The sequence below is a fragment of the Pongo pygmaeus genome, chromosome 16 (genome assembly GCF_028885625.2).
Source record: "Pongo pygmaeus isolate AG05252 chromosome 16, NHGRI_mPonPyg2-v2.0_pri, whole genome shotgun sequence".
In the NCBI taxonomy this organism is placed as follows: Eukaryota; Metazoa; Chordata; class Mammalia; order Primates; family Hominidae; genus Pongo; species Pongo pygmaeus.
This window is the reverse complement of record NC_072389.2, coordinates 54723205-54740033: the sequence shown is the minus strand read 5'-3', so window position 1 is coordinate 54740033 and position 16829 is coordinate 54723205. Positions and strand designations below refer to the sequence as shown.

General features: G+C 35.1%; 1 protein-coding gene across 13 annotated transcripts in view; it reads left to right on the top strand.

The window, feature by feature from the left end:
• The window catches only part of FAM227B (family with sequence similarity 227 member B), a 290230-nt gene that overhangs the window by 114282 nt on the left and 159119 nt on the right, over positions 1–16829 (top strand). For all 13 annotated transcript variants that reach the window (XR_008494152.1, XM_054451200.1, XM_054451199.1 and 10 more), the window contains one exon: positions 5072–5209. Coding sequence is in view for 12 of the 13 variants with exons in the window: in XM_054451200.1 (XP_054307175.1) it covers positions 5072–5209 (138 nt within the window). In the remaining variant the exon portion in view is untranslated. The remainder of the gene's footprint in view (positions 1–5071; positions 5210–16829) is intronic.

Below are 16829 nucleotides of genomic sequence, written 5' to 3'. Positions count from 1 at the left end.
ATATGAACAGACACTTCTCAAAAGAAGATATTTGTGTGGCCAACAAATGTATCAAAAAAAGCTCAACATCACTGATCATTAGAGAAATGCAAATCAAAGCCACAGTAAGATACTATCTCACACCAGTCAGAATGGTGGTTATTAGAATGTCAAGAAACAACAGATGTTGGTGAGGCTGTGGAGAAATAGGAACACTTTTGCATTGTTGGTGGGAATGGAAATTAGTTCAACCATTGTGGAAGACAGTGTGGCTATTCCTCAAGGATCTAGAATCAGAAATACCATTTTATCCAGCAATTCCATTGCTGGATATATACCCAAAGGAATATAAATCATTCTATTATAAAGATACATGCACATGTATGTTTATTGCAGCACAATATCAAAGACATGAAACCAACCCAAATGTCCATCAATGATAGACTGGATAAAGAAAATGTGTTACATATACACCATGGAATACTATGCAGCCACAAAAAAGAATCAGATCATCCTCTCTGCAGGGACATGTTTGAAGCTAGTAGCCATTATCCTCAGCAAACTAACACAGGAATAGAAAACCAAGCACCTCATGTTCTCATTCATAAGTGGGAGTTGAACAACGAGAACACGTGGACACAAGGAGGAGAAAAACACACACTAGGGCCTGTCAAAGGGGGAGAGGGTGAGGCAAGAGAAGGGAGAGTATCAGGACAAATAGCTAATGCATGCAGGGCTTAAAACCTAGGTGACAGGTTCATAGGTGCGGCAAACCACCATGGCACATGTATACCTATGTAACAAACCTGCACATTCTGCACATGTATCCCAGAATGTAAAGTTAAATAAATAAATAATTAAAAAAATAAATATTTGAATAGGCACCTCATTGAAGAATTCGTATGAACCTAAGAACATCATCTCAATTATTGGCATAGCCATAATAATTCTGGAAGATTGTGGGTAATGATAAGGGACAAAAAATAATTCAGAAAGAAATGTATAACTCAGTAATTAATAGAAGCAGCAAGCAAAAAAATGAAACCTAGGACAGGTATAAACGATTTAAATAACATGATTAACAAACATGAAGTAATGTATACATATAGAACACTACAACTGAAAAATATACATTACTTTCAAACAAAATATTTATAAAAATTCTTTTTATATTCAGCCAAAAATCAAATACTTCCAGCTTTCAAGAGATTTAAATCATATGGAATCATTCATTGAATGCAGTGCAATACATTAGAAACTATGACCAAAAAATAGGAAGTCTTTATGTAAGTTGAAAATTAAAAATATGTGCCTATGTGTGTAACTATGTAACAAACCTGCACATTCTGCATATGTACCCCAGAATGGAGAGTATAATAATAATAAAAAGAGATATGTGCCTAATAACATGATCATCTATCTGAGCCTCCACCCAGTTCTGTTCCCTTGCTGGAGAGGCATTGTGATCACTGGGTATATACCCAAAGAAATATAAATCATTCTATTATAAAGACATGTACATGTATGTTCATTGCAGTACTGTTAACAATAGCAAAGACATAGAATCAACCCAAATGCCCATCAATGATGGGCTGGATAAAGAATATGTGGTACATATACACCATGGAATACTATGCAACCACAGAAAGGAACGAGATCATGTCCTTTGCAAGGATATGGATGCATCTGGAAGCTATTTTCCTGAGCAAACTAACCCAGGAACAGAAAACCAAACACTACATGTTCTCATTTATAAGTGGGAGCTGAACGATGAGAACACACGGACATATGCAGGGGAACAACACACACTAGGGCCTATTGGGGATGCAGAGGGAGGGAGAGCATCAGGAAGAATAGCTAATGGATGCTGGGCTTAGTACCTAGGTGATGGGGATCTGTGCAGCAAATCATCATAGTACACGTTTATCTATGTAACAAACCTGCACATCCACACATGTTCCCTGGAACTTAAAAGTTAATGAAAAAATAAAATAAGAAATATGTGCCTACTAACTCAATCTTCAAAGAAGATATCATAATGGAAATTAGAGAAATGGAAACTAGTTTTGAACAAGTTGACAAGAATAAATACTATGTCTCAAAATATATAAGATGATGGCTAAGGTTCTTGGAAGGTAATTTATGGCCTTTAATGTGTATTTTCAAAAAAGAATGAGGACTGAAGAACAGTGATCTGTTTAAGCATCCATCTCAAATGGGACGAAACTAACCCTTCAGAAGCCTTTTTGTTTTTGACATCTCAATTCTCTGTATTATATTCAAAAAGAGAAAACAGAGAGAAAGCAAAGTAAGAAATAATCAAAGAATTACTTCAAAAAGTTTTCCATGCTTGAAAAACTTGAGTTTCTAATTTGAAAGAGATTATCTAGTACTTAGGACAATGGATAAAAATTGCTGTATGCCACAGTAAATTGTGAGTCCTCAGAACCCAGAGAACAAAAAGAAAATGCTAAAAAAAAAACTTCCAGAGAACAGAAAGATTAAGAAACAGAATTGTATCATCCCTCTTAACAGCAACTTTGAAAGATGGAAGAGAATGGAACAATGTCTTACAAATTCTAAGGGAAAATTATTTATAACCTAGGACCCTAGACCCAACCAATTTGTCAAGTAAGTGTAAAGATGAACTAAAGACATTGTTAACTTATATACATCTTTTCTCATCAAGTTATTGGAGAAAAAAACCACCAAAATAAGGCGTAAATTAATGAAGAGGTTAAGATGAGAGTCAAGAAATGGAGGCTTTAACACATGAGACATGTAAATTGAATCTCCAAAATATTGGTGAAGGGAGCTCCCTAAGTGATAGCTGCGCAGGCCTAATGAAAAAATTTGTTCAGATTCGAGCACATTGGCAAGCTTTGGGAGAGATGTCTCCAAGAATATTAAACTGAAAGCATCTCTAATGCATCTGAATGTATTCAAAGGCAATTTAGACAATAGTAGGGGGAGCAGTTTGGAGCTAAGTTAATTGTAAGTACATAGAACATAAGAAAACAAAAACATCCAACAATTATTAACTTCAGATAAAGAAATTTTCTTAAGAAAATAAGTATAGCAGATTCATTTTTAAAGTCTCAATTCTCCACATTATTCTCTATATTCAAAAAGAGAAAACTGGTTCAGCTGTCAACAAGATTTTACATGGTTATAATAATGTAAATGCTGATATTCACATAATGAAAATTATAACAGTTGATATTACGTAAAGAATAGAAAGTTAGCTTGTATGTGGTGATAATGGGATAGGATGGTGAAAGATCGTTAAATCTTTATGTTCCCTAGTTGGATGTCAATAGATAATGCCTAAAATTAATACAACAAAATGTAACAATATAGCCCTTTTTTTGTGTGCTATGGTTATGGGTCCCAAATAAAGATAGTTGTTTCTGGGAAGCAAGATATGCTCTTGGGGATGTGTGAGGAACTATGAGACTTTGGAAATTAAACAAATAGTTTGACATATAGTTTCGCTCTTTAAATTATATGTCTGTATAAATTTTATAAAATTAAAAATGAAAATTAGAATATATGTAAGTTACCAAATAATTGCAAAGACATTTTAGGTTTTTAGCTCCTTTATTTTATGTGCCATTTGTTTCTAAATCCTGTAGGATAACAATTTCCTAGGAAATACTTGAATAGATCCTACTAGAGTTTAGTTTTTTAAAATTGGCAATGTGAAAAGATAAATTTCGAGTGTTGTGGCTTTATATTAATGTCATTCTTTGGAAAAATTCATGTTTTGTGACCAGTTTGAATTAAAACTTGTAAATAATGTTGGAATGTAGTCAGATATCAACCAGTGGCTAATTTGCAAAAAAAAAGTAACAGTGAAACTAACTTATATTAAGTGCTTACTAGGGATCAGGCACCATGTTAAATAATTTCACGTCTGCCTTGATGGCAGACAGGGACTAGATTGAAATGACTTTTGTGCCCCTTGTGTCAAGCACATAGTTTGGTACGTAGTAATCCCTCTCTCTCTTTATATATCAGGACCAAGTAGGGTTTAGGCAATACTGGACAGTATTAACCATGTATTTTATTTTCTATATTCTGATACTTTGACATCTGGGACCTTGATGACCCTAGAAGGACTGCACTTCCTAGGGTTAGTTAATTCCTAGAGGCAACTTGCCCATGAGCATGTTTTTAAAATGCTTTTTGATTTTTAAACAAACCAACCAATTCAGAGGTCATACACAACCATTTCCTTTATTTGGCTCTTACACTCTGGGTCACTATCCACCTGCCCTAATCATCCCAGGACTAGGTACCAGACTAGGGATAGCTCCTATGCACTAAAGCCTGCTGAAATTATTTAAACTAGTCAATCATAGGCCTTCTTGCCTTGCCTCTTCCTTCCTAAGGAAAGCACAATAAAGACTCTCCCCCACAGTTCTCCCCTCTTTCTCTGCCTCCTGACTGGCCCCAGGGCTTGCCCATGTGGCCCTCTGTGGCATGACATCCCCCTACTCTTGGGAACTGTGAGTAACAAACCATCCTTACAAACGCAATCTGCTGATCTGTTGGCCTTACTATACTTCTATTTTTCTATTAATGCACAATATTTGAAAACATAGGCAATCTATCTAGAAGCACTCAAGTGAATCAAACTGAAGTCTGCTAAATAAGTGATAACTGTATCTAAAAACATTTAGAAAATTACAATTTGATGGCTCAGTCTAGTGAATAACCCTCATTGAACACTCACCACTGAGAAAATATTGGCTACATTTATGAGCATGTTAGTTTATAGTCATAATTACTGTTAGCATATAATATTAATAATAATATTAGTTCATATTTGTGTCATACTTTCCCATTTACCAACACTGTAACATATATTTCAAAATAATTTATGTTATTCTCATTTTTATTGCTGAGGATACAGATGTTTAGAGTAGTTAGATGACTTATCTAATCCTACGCAGCTTAAAAGGAACAAAAAAGGAACTTTTTTGTTGTGAGGATGAAATGTATAATTATCATAAAAATGCTTTGACAAATTAAAAGGTATTTTCAAAATCCAAATTTATTTGGCTAAATATGTATTTTATATTAACAGGTTTAAAACCTCAAAAAGGCTTTTGGATGCACTGGAAACTGAAAGAACTCTCCACAACCACCATTCATGGCAGCAAAAAAGCACCTGCAAAATCAGTAAAGGAAAGAATTGCAGACAGTGAAGAACGTATATCAACTAGTAAGTAAAGTTTTTGTATACTGCAAAATGGAATAGGTAGCAAAAATCAATTAATTTATTTATTAGGCAGAATTTTCTAATGATTTATGTTTTTGGTGAGGGCCTTAAAATAACATTTGATTTATAGATTGATGTTATAAGTGGTACACACTCAAGTCCTTTTTCCATTTGCCTGTTACAAAATAATTATTTTTAAAAATTTTTATCCTTTTTGTCTTTATGTATACTACAGATATTCTCACTTTTACTTGTATTGCTAACTGGTTAATCATGTGTTGTCTCAATAGATAAATTTACATTTTTTATTTTGTTCATTTAAATTATGTTTTCTTTAGGGTTTCAGTTTTGTGGTGTGTTTGTCAAGACTTAACTAGGATTATAAAAAATACCTACCTATATTTTTCTAGTATTTTTAAATTTCCATATAAATTTAACTCTTTGTTATAAACAGCATAGTTGTATTACAGTATGATGGGGTTTTTTTTTTCCAAATGATCCGTTTATTAAATAGTCCACTTACAGCCTACTTGAAATACCAATTCATTTACATATTAATATTCTTTTCTGTTCCTTTGAGCCACGTGCCAAATTCTTGTGCCAGGACCAAAGTCCTCAGTTACTCTACATTAATAAGCTTCGTAAGGCGAGTTTATTTCTCTCCTGTTTATGCTATTTCTTTAATACCAAACATAAGTCTAATGCTCAGGTCTTATGTCTGACCAGTTAAATCAGAATCTAGGCTTAATAATCTTTAAAGCTCCTCAGTGCTTCAGATGATTTCATGTGCAGGCAATGTTACAAACCACTAATGCAGAGGGAAATACCTTTCTAACCTATACCTTGATATAGGCCAAAGAAGAGGAGGAATTAACCTACCCAGCCTACTCTTTGGGAAGTTATTCTTTAGTTAATCTCTGATTCTGGAATTATTTAATTAGTTAATTATTCTTCTTCAGATCTGAGATTTTTGAATTTAGAGCATCACTGTTTTAACTGGTTTTCTGTATTCTTATCGCAGTATATATCATCCAATATGATTTCTATCTTTTATTAGTTACAGGAAATTTTCTTGTTTGCTGTCACCCTCAGTGTTTTACCAAAACTTCGTACATATTGTTATGGGGGGTGGGGAGCTATTTCTAGGGATTTCTAATAGAAAGAGTAATAGGCTACTGTCTTGAGCCAATTTTGTTTATCTGTTTTGACTTCTCACCCTCACATGTGAATAACTAAATTGGGAGTATTTTGTGAACTTTCCATTTTCTTTTTAAGTAACAGAAAAGTGGTAAGAATAGCATAAACAACTCCCATATATCCTTTACCTACCAGTTATTTATATTTTGCTTGTTCTTTAAATCATTCTCTTTCTTCTTTTTTCACATAAGCAATTAAAGATTAAATTTCCCTAAGCACTGCTATAAGTGTGTTGTATTTAGATATGCTGTATTTTATCACTTAATTAAAAATTTTCTAACATTTACTATAATTCCTACTTTGACCCATTAGTAGGTCATAGTAGGGTTATTTAGAAAAGTATTGTTTAATTTCCAAATGTTTGGGACCTTTCTAGATATCTGAAAATTACTGATTTCTAAAAAAAAAAAAAACAAAAAAAAACTACTGTGGTCTGAGGGCATACTCTGTATGATCTTTTGCAATTGTTGAGACTTGTTTTATGGTCCAGAATGTGGTCTGTCTTCGTGAACATTCCATGTACACTTGAGAAGAATGTATATCTGCAGTTTAAAAAAATCTCAATTAGATCAAGGTGGCTAATAGTATTATTCAGATCTTCTGTATCGAGTCAGCTAACTGTAGCCCGTGGATTAAATCTGGTGTGTAGCATGTTTTTATACATTCTATGAACTTAGAATGGTTTTTGCATTTTTAAGGGTTGTAAAAAACAAAAACATAAAACAAAATAAAGAATATGCGGCAGAGACTACATTGGCCTGAAAATCCTACAATACTGACTTGCCTTTTATAGAAAAATTTTGCTCACCCTAGTTCTATGTTTTTATTGATATTTTATTTAGTTCTATTAATTACTGAGGGGATATTAAAATATAATTTTAGAATTATCTATTTCTCCCTTTAATGTTATTGATTTTTGCTGTATCCATTTTTAAATTATTGAGCAACTATACTTTTATTGTTTTTCCTTTAATCATTATAAAATGTTCTTTTGTAGCTATGATAATTCTCCTTTTTTTGAGTTCATTTTGTCTAATCTTAATATAGACGCTTCAGATTTCCTATGCTTATGGTTCACATCATATCTTTTCTCATCATTTTACATATAACTAGTTCATGTTCTTATATACTTTTTGTAAACAATCTGTGGTTGAGTCTTGTTTTTTTATTCAGGATGACAATCTCTTCACTTTAATTTGGAGTGTTACTTCATTTACATTTAATGTAATTATTGATATGATTAACCTTATTTGTACTAGTTTCTATTTGTTTTGAAATTTATCCCATCTATTCTTTGTTTTTCAGTTATACTTTCCTGTCTTCTTTTGGTTAATTGAATACTTTTGTCATTCTATTTTAATTCCTCTATTGGCTATTTACCTATACCACTTTTGTATTTTTTGAGGCTGCTTTAATGCTTGCAAAATGCATTCTTAAATTATCAAAATACTATCTAAAGTTAATATTGTCCTACTTCACTTAAAATGTAGGACCTTGGAGCAGTATAGTTACATATACACCCCCTTGTCTTTTTTGCTATTGTCAAATATATCTACATAAATAATAGCCTCACATTATATAGTGTCATGACTTTTGTTTCAAATAATTACATGTTTTTCAGCTTTTTTGAGATCTAATTGGTGTACAATAAATTGCATATATTTAAAGTGTAAAATTTGATGAGTTTTGACATATGTATAAATCTGTAAAACCATTACAACTCGAGCTAAAAAACATATCTATCTCTCTCAAAAGTTCCTTATGCTTTTTTTGTAATTCCTTCTTGCCACCAACCCACAGGCAATCATCTATGTAATTTTTGTCACTATAGGTTAGAATGCAATTTTCTAGAATTTTACATAAATTATATAGAGTGCATGCTGTTTTTCAACTAACATTTTTTATTCCACATAATTATTCTGAGATTCATTCATGTTGTTACATGTATTAATAATCTCTTCCTTTGTATTGCTGAATAGTAGTCCTCCATAGTAGGAATATAATACGATTTGTTTATCCATTCGTCTCTTGGTGGCTATTTGTATTGTTCTCAGTATTTGGCTATTGTAAATACAGCTGCTATGAACATTTATATACAAGTATTTGTTTGGATATAGGATTTTATTTCTCTTTGATAAACTTCTAGTAGTGGGATGGCAGAGCAGCATGGTTATGTAATGTATTAGGTCATTCTTGCATTGCTGTAAATAAATATCTCAACTCGGTTAACTTAGGAAAAAAGAGGCTTAATTGGCTCATGGTTCTGCAGGCTTTACAGAAAGCATGGTGTTGGTATCTGCTCAGCTTCTAGGAAGGCCTCAGGAAGTTTACAATCATGGCAGAAAGCAAAGGGGGAGCAGGCACATCACATGGTGAAAGAAGAAGCAAGTAAGAGAAAGTAGAAGGGAGGTGCCACACACTTTTTTTTTTTTAAACTTTAACATGCACATGAATGACCTTTATTTTATTAAAAGTTTCTGTTCAGTGGGTCTGGGGTGGGACCTGGGATTTTGCATTTCTAGCAGGTGTCAGGGAATGCGAGTGTTGCTAGTTCCACACACTTTGAGTAACAAAGTTATAAACAATATATATCCGATCTTTTCTTTTTTTTTAATTATACTTTAAGTTTTAGGGTACATGTGCACAACATGCAGGTTAGTTACATATGTACACATGTGCCATGTTGGTGTGCTGCACCCATTGACTCGTCATTTACATTAGGTATGTCTCCTAATGCTATCCCTCCCCCCTCCCCCCACCCCACAACAGGCCTCGGGGTGTGATGTTCCCCTTCCTGTGTCCAAGTGTTCTCATTATTCAGTTCCCATCTATGAGTGAGAACATGCGGTGTTTGGTTTTTTGTCCTTGCGATAGTTTGCTGAGAATGATGGTTTCTAGCTTCATCCATGTTCCTACAAAGGACATGAACTCATCATTTTTTATGGCTGCATAGTATTCCATGGTGTATATGTGCCACATTTTCTTAATCCAGTCTATCATTGTTGGACATTTAGGTTGGTTCCAAGTCTTTGCTATTGTGAATAGTGCTGCAATAAACATACGTGTGCAAGTGTCTTTATAGCAGCATGATTTATAATCCTTTGGGTATATATCTAGTAATGGGATGGCTGGGTCAAATGGTATTTCTAGTTCTAGATCCCTGAGGAATCACCACACTGACTTCCACAGTGGTTGAACTAGTTTACAGTCCCACCAACAGTGTAAAAGTGTTCCTATTTCTCCACATCCTCTCCAGCACCTGTTGTTTTCTGACTTTTTAATGATCGCCATTCTAACTGGTGTAAGATGGTATCTCATTGTGGTTTTGATTTGCATTTCTCTGATGGCCAGTGATGATGAGCATTTTTTCATGTGTCTTTTGGCTGCATAAATGTCTTCTTTTGAGAATTGTCTGTTCATATCCTTCACCCACTTGTTGATGGGGTTGTTTGTTTTTTTCTTGTAAATTTGTTTGAGTTCTTTGTAGATTCTGGATATTAGCCCTTTGTCAGATGAGTAGATTGCAAAAATTTTCTCCCATTCTGTAGGTTGCCTGTTCACTCTGATGGTAGTTTCTTTTGCTGTGCAGAAGCTCTTTAGTTTAATTAGATCCCATTTGTCAATTTTGGCTTTTGTTGCCATTGCTTTTGGTGTTTTAGACATGAAGTCCTTGCCCATGCCTATGTCCTGAATGGTATTGCCTAGGTTTTCTTCTAGGGTTTTTATGGTTTTAGGTCTAACATGTAAGTCTTTAATACATCTTGAATTAATTTTTGTATAAGGTGTAAGGAAGGGATCCAGTTTCAGCTTTCTACATATGGCTAGCCAGTTTTCCCAGCACCATTTATTAAACAGGGAATCCTTTCCCCATTTCTTGTTTTTGTCAGGTTTGTCAAAGATCAGATAGTTGTAGATATGTGGCATTATTTCTGAGGGCTCTGTTCTGTTCCATTGGTCTATATCTCTGTTTTGGTACCAGTACCATGCTGTTTTGGTTACTGTAGCCTTGTAGTATAGTTTGAAGTCAGGTAGCGTGATGCCTCCAGCTTTGTTCTTTTGGCTTAGGATTGACTTGGCAATGCGGGGTGCCACACACTTCTAAACAACCAGATTTTGTGTTAACTCAGAGTGAGAGCTTACTTATCACCAAGGGGATGTCCCAAGTCATTCATGAGGGCTCTGCCTTCATGATCCAACCACTTCCCACCAGGCCACACCTCCAACACTGGGGATTACATTTCAACATGAGATTTGGACAGGGACAAATATCCAAACTATATCATTTCACCACTGACCCCTCCCAAATCTTGTCCTTCTCACATTGCAAAATACAATCATGCCTTCCCAACAGTCCCCAAAAATCTTAACTCATTCCAGCATTAACTCAAAAGTCCAAAGTCTCATCTAAAACAAGGCAAGTCTCTTCCACGTATGAGCCTGTAAGGTCAAAAACAAGTTACTTACTTCCAAAATACAATGGGAGTATAGGCATTGGGTAAACATTGCCATTCCAAAAGGGAGAAATCAGCCAAAAGAAAAGAACTGAAGGCCCAATGCAAGTTCAAACCTTGCAGAGCAGTCATTAAATCTTAAAGCTCCAAAATAACCTCTGACTTTATGTCCCACATCTAGGGCACACTGGTGCAAAGGATGGGCACCAAACGCCTTGGGCAGCTTCACCCCGGTGCCTTTGTGGGGTTCTGCCTCCACAGCTGCTCTCACAGGTTATTGAGTGTCTGTGGCTTTTTCAGGTTCAGGGTGCAAGCTGCCAGTAGATCTACCATTCTCGGGTCTGGAGGGCAGTGGCCCCCTTCTCACAGCTTGACTAGGCAGTGTCCCAGTGGGTACTCTGTGTGGGGGCTCTTACCCTACATTTTCCCTCTTTACTGCTCTAATAAAGGTTATCTATGAGGGCTCTGCCCCTGCAGCAGGCTTCTGCTTGGGCAACCAGGCTTTTTCATACATCCTCAAATCTAAGCAGAGGCTGCAAAACGTTCTTCACTCTTGCATTCTGTGCACCTACAGGCTTAACACCATGAGGAAGCTGCCAAGTTTTATAGCTTGCATTCTCCAAAGTGGCAGCTCAAGCTGTACCTGGACCTTTTAAAGCCCCAGCTAGAACTGAAGCAGCTGGGATGCAGAGAGCAGTGGCCCAAGACTGTGCAGGGCAGCAGGTCCCTGGGCCTGACCCATAAAACCATTTAGTCTTCCTAGGCCTCAGGGCCTGTAACTAGAGGACCTGTGTCTTAGATTTGTGGGATGCCTTCAAGGCCTTTTTCCCGTTGTCGTGGCTATTAGCACTTGGCTCCCTTTTGTTATGCAAATTTCTCTAGCAAGTGATTGCTACAAAGCCTACTTGAATTATTCTTCCAAAAGAGCCTTTTATTTCTCTGCCACATGGCTAGGCTGCCAATTTTCTAAACTTTTATCTTATGCTTCCTGTTTAAATATAAGTTCCACATTTATCATTTCTTTGCTCCTGCATCTGAGTGTCATCTGTTACAAGCAGCCAGGGTTACATCTTGAATACCCTGTTGCCTAGAAATTTTCTTCCACCAGATACCCTAAATTATCACTCTGAAGTTCAAGCTTTCACAGATCCCTAGGGTAGGGAAACAATGCAGCCAAGTTCTTTGCTAAGGCACAACACAGATGACCTTTGCTCCGGTTCCCAATAAGTTTATTATTTCCATCTGAGACCTCATCAGCCTGGGCTTCACTGCCCGTATCACTATCAGCATTTTGACCACAACCATTTAACTGGTTTCCAAGAAGTTCTGAACTTTCCCTCATCTTCCTGTCTTATTCTGAGTCTTCCAAACTCTTCCAGCCTCTGCCCATTATGCAGTTCCAAATCTGCTTCTGCATTTTCAGGTATCTTTATAGCAATGCCCTACTCCCGGTACCAACTTTCTGTATTAGTTCATTCTTGTATTGCTATAAAAGAATACCTGTGACCAGGTAATTTACAAGAAAAAGAGGTTTAATTGGCTCATGGTTCTGGATGCTCTACAGGAAGCACGGTGCTGGCATCTGCTCAGCTTCTAGAGAGGCCTTAGGAAGCTTACAATCATGGCAGAAGGTGAAGGGAGAGCAGGCGTGTCACATGGCAAAAGCAGGATCAAGCAAGAGGGGGGCAGAGGTGCCACACAATTTTAAACAACCAGACCTCATGTGAACTCAGAGCAAGAGCTCACTTATCACCAAGGGAATGGCCCCAGCCATTCTTGAGGGATCTGCCACCATGATCCAGCCACCTCCCACCAGGCCCCACATCCAACATTGGGGATTACATTTCAACATGAGATTTGGTTGGGGGTAGATATCCAAACTATATCATGTATGTATAACATTTTAAGAAATTGCCAATCTCTTATCCAAAATTTTACATTTCTACCAGTATACAAGTTATATTTACTTCCTTACTAGCACTTGTTATGGTCTTTTTAATTTTAGCTATTCTTGTGTGTTATATACTGGTATTTAGTTAGGTTTTATTTCAATTTCTCTGATGATCAATCATGACAAGCTTCTTTTCATGTGCTTATTTGCCATCCATGTATCTTAAAGCTCCAAAATAACCTCCTTTAACTTTATGTCCCACATCTAGGGCACACTGGTGCAAAGGATGGGCACCAAAGGCCTTGGGCAGCTTCACCCCTGTGGCTTTGTGGGGTTCTGCCCCCACAGCTGCTCTCACAGGTTATTGAGTGCCTGCTGAAGTGTCTGTTCAAATATCTTGGCCATTTTTATTTGAGTTTTTTGTCTTCTTATTGAGTTATAAGAGTTCTTTATATATTTTATGCTGATTTATTTAGTTAGTTCGTTTTTAAAGACAGGATCTTGTTCTGTCACCCAGGCTGGAGTACAGTGCCATGATCATAACTCACTGCAGCCTAGAAAAAAGTTATTCATATATTTAGAAACAGGTCCTTTTTCAGATATATATTTTACAAATATTTTCTCCCAGTATGTGGCTTGCCTTTTCATTTCTTAATAACATCTTTTAAAAAACAAAAGTTTATAGTTAGAAGAAACCCATTTATCAATTTTTTAATATAGTTTGTGCTTTTTACATTCTATTTAATAATAATTTGTGAACCCAATTTCACTAAGATTATATTCTATATTTTCTTCTAGAAATTTTATAGTATGTAGCTTTATAGTTTAGAGTTGTAGCTCTTACTTTTAGGTCTCTAATTCATTTTGAGTAATCTTTCTTAATTATATGTATAAACATTAAGAATCACTTCTTTGCATATTGCTTCAGCACCATTTGTTGAAAAGATTATCCTCTCCTCATCGAATTATCTTGGAAATCAGTTGACCATACATATTGGTTTATGTCTGTTCTCTGTATTCTATTCCACTGATGCCAATAACCAGCTACGTTTAAAACAGTAGTTTTATAATATATCTTGAAGTTAGGTACTATAAGTCCTCCAACTTTGCGCTTCTTTTACACAATTATTTTGGTTATTCTAGATTCTTTTCATTTCCATATAAATTTGAAAAACTGCTAGTCAGTTTCTAAAATATATACTCGGGCATCTTTATTTTAAATACATTGTATTGATCAATTTGGGGAGAATTGGTATCTTAACAAAGTGAGTTTTTCAGTTCACAAACATAGAATATGCCTATATTTATATAATACTTCTTTAATTTCTCTCAGCAATGTTTTCTGGTTTTTACTGTACAGACACATCTTTTTCCAATTATACATGGCATTTTAAATTTTCAATTTTGATTATTCATGCTACTATATAGGAAAAAACTATTTTTATTTTGCATTTTTATTGGGTGCATGTATATTTAGGATAGTTAAGTCTTTTTGTTGCATTGAATACTTTATCATTATGTAATGCCCTTCTTTGTCCTTTTTGATTATTGTTGTTTTAAAGTCTGTTTCGTCTGATATAAGAATAGTAACCCTTGCTCTTTTTGTTTTCCATTCGGCTGACAGATCCTTTTCCATCCCTTTATTTTGAGTCTATGGGTGTCATTTCACGTGAGATGGGTCTCTTGAAGATAGCAGACTATTGGGTCTTGATTCTTTTTTCAACTTGGCACTCTATGCCTTTTAAAAAGCTTGAAAGTGTATTAGATATTTTATTTATCTCTAAATATTTGAAATATGCTTTTTATATCTGATGCTAAAACGTGACAAGATTTTTTTGTTTCTGGATGAGATGGTCTAAGCTGTGGGAGCAAGGGCCAAGTTATAGTGGCTGTTTCTTTTAATTTATTGCTCAAATTTTAATTTAATAGTTCATGTTCAACCTGGGAAAATCTTCAGTTTGAAATATGTACTTGATAAAGTGTGTTAACTTAATAGAGCTAAGGCTCTATTAACTGCCTTACTCTCATAAATGAGTAATCTTTTTATGTGACAGGTGACTTTTATTATCATCTTCATTTTTATAAGTGACAAAACCAAAATATAAGTTGATTAAGTCATTTTCCTAAAGCCACATAACTGATCAGTGCTAGAATATAAATTGAAATTCAAGAAATTTTGGCCATAGAGTCTGAACTCATAACCACTTCACATACTGCCTATCAGTCATTTGATTTTACAAGCTTGTAATTATATTAAGGCTTAAAATTATCATCGTAGAATAAGTGTTGTAACTTATGAGAGTTACCATAGCCTTAATACTTCATTTATGGCAAATGTGAATGAGTTTTTAGGTCTTTTCCTGGATTAAATTTTAATAGATGAGGGTGAATGAGGAAAGATGCTAGTAGAAAGGCCAGAAAGGTAGCAGAAGACTGGACAAAAATTTACTTGTTTTCCAGTTTTGTGTATGAATTTCTCTAGAAATAGCAAGCAATGGTTAGGGGACTTGGAAAATTCACACTTTGGGACCAAAGTGGTGCAGAGGCACAATGGCAACAATGGGCCAGAATTTCTAAACCTTTAAGAGAAACACAGCCTCCATTGAGAATTACATGTCTACCACACACCACTGTTTTTGATGGTGGAATTAAAAGAGAAGTTTTTGTACCATTTCAAAGAGGTAAAGATCATTAAAGAGGTATTTTTTCTATAATCTTCTGCTTAGATTGTGACTACTAGGAAATCTACTTAAGAAAGAAGTTTGTTCAAATTTATGAGTTTCTTTTTTGAACTTTGAGAATATGAGAAACATCTCATATTTCTCCAGAGCTTTAATCTGCTTTTAAAACTACCTTCTGTGTTTTTATATCAGTTAGTGGTCAGTGAGTGCCTCCCCGCCACTCATGGATTTTGTCATTGATGGCAGAGCAGGGTATGGATTGACAGTGAGAAACTGAAACATTCGTATCCTATAGGAAATCATTGCAAAGGGGCTTGGCTCATGGTATCTGAGAGCTTCCATATCCTGCTTGTTGCTTTACAGTTTCTGTGTTCCTTACCCCCAGTCTGGACACAGTCATCATTGTGGAGAATTCTCTGAACATAAGATTCAGATCATGTATTTACTGGTGCCATAAGTATGTTTTAGTTTGGAGGCTTTCCTATACTATAGTCCCTAATGTTTCATGTGCTCTAATGTATCCAACTTGCACATAAATAACTTGAATGTCTTTGAGCAACCCCTCTGAGCTTTATTTTTACAACTGAAAAATGAGGTGAGTAGAATATTTCTATATTCCCCTTTTCCAGCGTTTTGTTCTTTAATGACTTCTATCCATAGGTGCTGAATAATCTTCCAAAGTGATTGCTGATTGTTCAGGTGTAATTAGTAATAGAGACTGGTGGTTTAGGATTCATGATTTGAGAACTCCTCCTTCTCTATAGCTGTGTTTGTGTGTGTGTGTGTGTGTGTGTGTGAGACTTTGTGTATACTAAAACCTTATTCTGTGTGCTGGAAGAAGGCTAAGGCAGATAAAGAGCAGAACTAGGGTAAAACATTAGTATATTTACATATGCATGCATATACATATATATGACTTAAAAGAAATATTCTGTGTTCCATATATACTGCTGTCTTAGGATTGCTTCTTCTAATCTAAAACATATTTAAAACATATTTTTTTTCGACATTTGAGATGCTTATTGTAATGTGGAGTTAACTTTTTTCCAGAATTTTACAAAGAGGACTTTCTGTTTTGTTTTTAATGAAATAAACACACAGTGGATAGTTAAAATTTGCCTTCCAAACAAAATGTCATGATATCTCCCTTTTTAGGACTGGAATGTAAGCAGTTATAGAATTTCAGTATCTGGAATGACTCATAATTTATAAGCCAGCTCCTCTTAAACAGTGTATTGTTAGATTATTTACAAGACTAAAGTTTTAATGTTAATTTCTTTATTGTGGTACAATACCATTTAAGCTTTTGAACTCAAAGATCATTTTTAAAAACTACTTTTATACCTCTCCCCCAATTTCTAAATTCAATTTTTTCTCTTTGTCAGATTTTAAGGTTAAAACAA